The 6,564-nt window shown below is 44.2% G+C and overlaps 1 protein-coding gene across 1 annotated transcript; it reads right to left on the reverse strand.

The window, feature by feature from the left end:
- Nucleotides 1-4,732: 4,732 nt before the first annotated feature.
- On the reverse strand, nucleotides 4,733-6,202 carry LOC104908036 (uncharacterized). Its single transcript, XM_010697088.1, has one exon. It carries the CDS (start codon nucleotides 6,200-6,202, stop codon nucleotides 4,733-4,735), a length of 1,470 nt encoding a protein of 489 aa, XP_010695390.1.
- Nucleotides 6,203-6,564: the final 362 nt, after the last annotated feature.

Below are 6,564 nucleotides of genomic sequence, written 5' to 3' on the forward strand. Positions count from 1 at the left end.
GGTGCATAAATGCTCTCGGCTATTTTTTGTTGCTTTTTGTGCCGCGTCCGCGGGTCCTGGTATCGCGCCCGCGGAAGGCTGGCACTGTCGTGGGTCTCCCGCGGAGTTGCTCTCGGCAAAAATTCCAATATTTTGAATTTCAAAAGGGGTGGTGATGAAATTCACTCCTTCCCACTCTCTTCTTAGTGCCCAAATGTATACCTACAAAAGAAAAAAAAAAACAAACACCAAAAACACACAAAAACAAAACATAACAAATTATCTAAAAACAAAATATACACAAATCACGGGTTGCCTTCCGAGAAGCGCTTAGTGTAAAGTCGAAAGCTCGACATCATGCAATCACAAAGTTCCTAGTCATAGCGAGGAGCATAGAGTTCCACTAACTCTACATCCTCCACTTTCTCAAACTCAAAATAAGGCTTAAGCCTTTGGCCATTCACTTTGAAAACACTATACGTACTCAAACTAAGGATATCAACTGCACCATGAGGGTATACTTTCACAACTACAAAAGGACCATCCTAACGGGATCGAAGCTTACCCGGAAAAATCTCAAGCGGGATTGGTAGAGAAGTACCTTGTCACCCACCTTAAACTCTTTCCGCATAATAATTTTATGATGCCAAACTTTTGTCTTCTCCTTGTAGATGGATGCATTCTCATATGACTCCCAGCTAGAGGTGGGCACGGGCCGTGCCGGGACGGCCCACGTGCCAAGCCCGCGTGCCTCGTGCCACAACGTGCCGTGCCAAATCGGGCCAAGAAATGCTCGTGTCGTGCCGGGCTCGTGCCAAGTTGTAAAATCTAAGGCCCATGCACGACCCGGCCCACGTGCCGTGCCGGGCCGGCTCGTGCCGTGCCATCATATCTTATACAAATTTTAAATATTATGAAATTTTAACCAAAATAGGCGTGCCAACTTGTTGGCCGGCCCGTTGTGCTCGTGCCGGGTTCGTGCCAAACTTTTAGAATGTTGTTCATGCATGGCCCACGACCCACCACTCGTGCCGGCGTGCCGTGCTCATAGCAGGCTCGTGCTGGGCCGGGCTCAAATCGTGTCGTGCCGTGTCGGCCCTCGTGCCGGACCGGCCCATGCCCAGCTCTACTCCCAGCGGATTTCCTCCAACTCTTGCAACTGAAGCTTCCTATGGTCTCCGGCCCCATCAAAGCGCATATTCAGCTGCTTAATTACCCAATAAACTCTATGCTCTAAATCCACACGGGCAACTGACAAGCCTTACCGAAAACCAACCGATATGGAGACATGCCAATAGGGGTCTTGTAGGCAGTCCGATAAGCCCACAATGCGTCATCAAGACGGTAACTCCAATCCTTGCGGCTGGGGTTAACGATCTTTTCCAAAATAGCCTTAACTTCCCTATTAGACACCTCCGCTTGACCATTTGTTTGAGGATGGTAGGGTGTGGAAAACTTGTGAGTAACTCCATAGTTCCTCATCAAAGCCTCAATGGTCCGGTTGCAAAAATGAGTTCCTTGATCACTAATCATAGGACGGGGCACACCAAACTGGGAGAAAATTTGAGACTTCACAAAACCTGCCACAACTTTGGCATCGTTAGTCTTGGTGGCCTTCGCTTCCACCCACTTGAAAACGTAGTCCACCGCAAGGAGAATGTAAAGATTACCTCCCGAGTTGGGAAATGGGCCCATGAAATCAATGCCCCATACATCGAAGATTTCACAATAAAAAAGAGAATTTTGGGGCATTTCATTCCGTTGGGAGATATTCCCAACTCTTTGGCACTTGTCACAAACCTTACAAAAAGCATAGGCATCACGAAAAAGACTTGGCCAAAAGAATCCACAATCAAGTACCTTTCGTGTCGTTCTCTTGGCTCCAAAATGCCCCACATGCATGAGAATGACAAAATTCAAGAATAGAAGCTACCTCACTTTCCGAAATGCATCTCCGGACAATTTGATCGGCACAATGTCTCCAAACGTATGGATCATCCCAAACATAGTATGTTGCATCACTCCGTAGCTTATCCTTTTTCACCTTACTAAATCTGGGAGGAAAGTCATGAGACACAAGAAAATTTTACAATGTTAGCAAACCAAGGGCGGAGATCACGGATATAAAACAAGGTCTCATCCGGAAACTCTCCCAGAATAGCCTCTTGAGAGTGGGGTTTGTCCTCCTCGTGGACAAGACGACTCAAATGATCAGCCACAAAATTTTCAACTCCTTTCTTGTCTTTAATCTCCACCTCAAACTCACTAAGAAGCAAAACCCACCGAATGAGGTGGGGTTTGGCTTCCTTCTTGGCCATCAAGTATCTAATAGCTGCATGGTTAGTGTACACAATGACCTTGGTCCCAAGCAAGTAGGACCTAAGCTTTTCAATCGCAAAAACAACAGCTAACATTTCTTTCTCAGTGGTGGTATAGTTTCTTTGAGCCCCATTCAATGTCATAGATGCATAATGTATTACATGAGACGCTCTACCACTCTTTTGACCCAAAACAGCCCCCACGGCATAATCACTTGCATCGCACATGATCTCAAAGGGGAGAGACCAAATGGGGGCTTTAATGACGGGGGCCAAAGTAAGCTTCTCTTTCAAAGAGTCAAAGACATTCTTACAAGCATCATCAAATACAAAATTAACATCCTTTTGCAACAACTTGCACAAGGGAGAGGACACCTTGGAAAAATCTTTTATAAACCTCCGGTAAAAACCGGCATGACCAAGAAAGGACCTGACTTCACGGACACTAGTGGGGTAGGAAAGGGATTGAATCACATCTATCTTTGCTTTATCCACCTCTATCCCTCTAGATGAAACAACATGACACAACACTATGCCTTTCTCAACCATGAAATGACATTTTTCAGAATTTAGCACAAGATGAGACTCAATACAACGCTTCAAAACAAGGGACAAATGGTACAAGCATTGATCAAAAGAGTCACCGTAAACGGTGAAATCATCCATGAAAACCTCAAGAAACTTCCACACAAAGTCGGAGAAAATGCTTACCATACACCTTTGAAAGGTGGCGGGGGCATTACAAAGTCCAAAAGGCATGCGCTGATACACAAAGGGGCCAAAGAGACATGTAAATGTTGTCTTTTCCTGGTCCCCTGAAGCAATGGGCACTTGAAAATAGCCTGAGTAGCCATCAAGGAAACAATAGATATCCCTCCCTGCAAGTCTCTCAAGCATTTGGTCAATAAAAGGGAGGGGGAAATGATCTTTTCTAGTAACCAAGTTCAAACGGCGATAATCAATACATACCCTCCACCCGGTTTGAGTTTGGGTGGGCACCATCTCGCCATTTGCATTAGGAACCACTGCGACACCACCTTTCTTTGGGACCACTTGCGTGGGACTAACCCATTTACTATCGGAGATGGGGTAAATGATACCCATTTAGCACAACTTGATTACCTCCTTCTTTACCACCTCCATCATGGGTGGGTTCAAACGCCTTTGAGGCTGCCTCACCGGTTTAGCTTCATCTTCCAACAAGATCCTATGCATGCATGTGGATGGACTAATGCCACGGATGTCCGCAATAGACCACCCAATCGCCATCAAATGCTCCTTGAGCACCTCCACCAATTTGCTCTCTTGCTCCAAGGTCAACTTGTTGGAAATGATACCTGGTAAAGTCTCTTTCTCACCTAGGAAGACATACTTCAAATGCTCCGGAGAGTCTTCAGCTCAACTTCGGGGGCCTGCACAACAGAAGGAACCGGTCTTGTGCTAGGCATGGTAAGCGGCATGGGCTTATAGTTTGAGGGATTCAAAGGGAGTTTGGAAAGCTCATTCAATTCAGCAACAACTTCAAGCATATTATTTGGTAAACAAAACTCCAAAGAATCATCAATCAAACTAAAGTCCAAAACATTTTGCAAATCATCGTCACGTAAGACATCAAACACGCCTTGAACACATGGCTCAATCACATCAATGGAACAGAGAGAGTGATCCTCAATGCTAGGGTATCTCATGGCATCATACATATTAAACTCAATGATTTGACCATCAAACTGCATGGTCAAAGAACCGGTGTCACAATCAATCTTAGTCTTAGCCGTTTTCAAGAACGGCCTCCCTAAAAGAATAGGGGCTAAATGCTTATCATGCTCCATATCAATCACGTAAAAATCAGTGGGGAAAGTCAACTTATCAACTACCACAAGAACATCTTCCACTACACCTCTAGGAATGGAAGTTGATCTATCCGCAAGTTGGATAACAAAATTGGTAGGAAGCAAATCACCAAGTTTCAAGGACTCATACAAAGAATAAGGAAGCACATTGATGGAGGCTCCTAAATCTAACATGGCCTTATCAATCTTAGTGTCACCAAGAGTTATAGGAATAGTGAACATGCCCGGATCATCACATTTCTTTGTCATTCTCTTTTGGAAAAACAGCAGACACATGTTCACTAACCTTAACCGTTTATTTCCCCTTAAAACTACTTTTCCTCTTGATTGAACACATCTCCTTTAACCACTTAGAATATAAAGGCACAGTCTTAATCAATTGCAACAAAGGAATATTCACATTACATTGGCTAAATGTTTCATAAATATCCTTAGAAAAATCAAGCTTACGATTGCCCTTAAGTGCATCGGGGAAAGGGGGTGTCGGTTTGTAATCCGGGAAAGATTTTACCTCTTGGTGAGAGCTAAGACTCACCACTTTTTTAGCCTCATTGGATGGACTAAGAACCTCCACCTCCTCATCCTCTATTCTTGTCTTCTCTTCCACAACCTTGCCCTTACCGGGCGCATGATCAACAAGCTCCTTGCCACTCCCAATGTCACGACACTCACATACTTCTTGGGGTTCACCCCAGTTTGAGATGGCAACTTTCCCGAATTTTGGGCCTCAAGCCAATTCATGACACTAGACATTTGGCCCATTTGTGTCTCCAAGTTGTAAATGATTGACATGGTCTCTTGCTGAAATTGCACCAAATTGGACTGCATGCCAGTCACATTTTTAGTCAAGGATTTGATCATATCTTCGGTGGACATTGAGTTAGAGCTAGAGGATTGCCCTTGAGGTTGATATGGTTGCTTGAACGGAGGAGGGCGATTCCCTTGTAGGAAATTTTGATTCCCTTGAAAGTTCTGATTCCCTTGCTTGTAACTGAAAGCCGGATGATCTTTCCAACCGGGATTGTATGAATTGGAAAAAGGATCATACTTTCTCTGTCTTTGATAGCCCACAACATTCACCTCTTGAGTGTCTTCTTGCAAGGTTGGGCAAGCATTAGTAGGATGACCGGTATTGGAGCAAATTCCACAAGCTTTCACTTGTTGAGGATTGTTGCTCATCATGAACTGCCGGAACATATTCTTAAGGTTGGACATCTCCGAATTCAAAGATGATTCAAAACTTGCAGCTTTAACACCCCGAGTGGCATTCCTCTTAGAATAAGTGTGGGAACTCTCAGCAAACTCATTTATGAGCTCCATGGCTTGGAGTGGGGTCTTGTTATCAATGTTTCCACCACAAGCAGCATTCACCATCCTTCTCACATACGGAAGAAGCCCACCAACTAAGTATAACATAAGATCCTTCTCGGAAAAACCTTGGTAGGGACAACAAGCAACGAGCCTCTTAAACCTCTCTAAGTAGTCATAAAGGATCTCATCATATCCTTGCGCAATGTTGCTAATGGCCCTCTTAAGCTCATTCAACTTGCTTGAAGGAAAGAACTTCTCCAAGAAAGCTTGCTTCATCCCCCTCCATGTGTTGATACTATTGAGGCTCAAATGATAGAACCAATCATTAGCCTTATCCTTCAATGAGAAAGGAAAGGCTCGCAGTTTGATTTGGTCCTCCGTAACACCCTTTGGCTGCATACTAGTACAAACAACATGGAATTCCGCAAGATGTTTGATTGGATCCTCCCCATTTAAACCATGGAAGCTTGGCAGTATATGAACAAGATCCGACTTTAACTCAAAAGTAACATTCTCCCCAAACTCCGGGTATTGGATGGCCAATGGTGCCTGGTCCAGATTAGGAGCGGAAAGCTCCTTCAATGTCGGATCAACTCTTGGCGGCATCTCTTCTTCCTCAAGACCAATGCGATAAGGCAACTGACAGAAGTGATCCCGAATTTCCTTCTTCAACCAATAGAGTGTCCTTTCGATCTCTGAATCAAAAAACAAAGCTCCTCCATTAGTAGAAGGGGTGTGAACCATATGGAAGGTTCACACACCAAATCAAAAACAAACACACAAATAAACAACCCAAACACGCTGCCCTCCCCGGCAACGGCGCCAAATTTGGCGAGGCCTAAGTCATATCAGCTTTCGCGCAAATTAAATCAATGCTATTCTACACAAACGTAATATAAGGTAGCAAGGTTCAATCCACAGAGAAGTAGGGTTTGGTATGGTTAAACGTGTGCTATGGTAACAGTGGGGGGGGGGGTTCAAACAAAAGTGTATCAAAGAAAAACTAAAAAAATGGTGAACAAATAATAGACAAGTACTTGGCAATCAATCTTAACAACCAATTCAAACTTTGATCATAGAACAACTCAACACCTATAGTTACTTGG

Source organism: Beta vulgaris, chromosome 5 (assembly GCF_026745355.1).
Source record: "Beta vulgaris subsp. vulgaris cultivar EL10 chromosome 5, EL10.2, whole genome shotgun sequence".
NCBI classification, from domain to species: Eukaryota; Viridiplantae; Streptophyta; class Magnoliopsida; order Caryophyllales; family Amaranthaceae; genus Beta; species Beta vulgaris.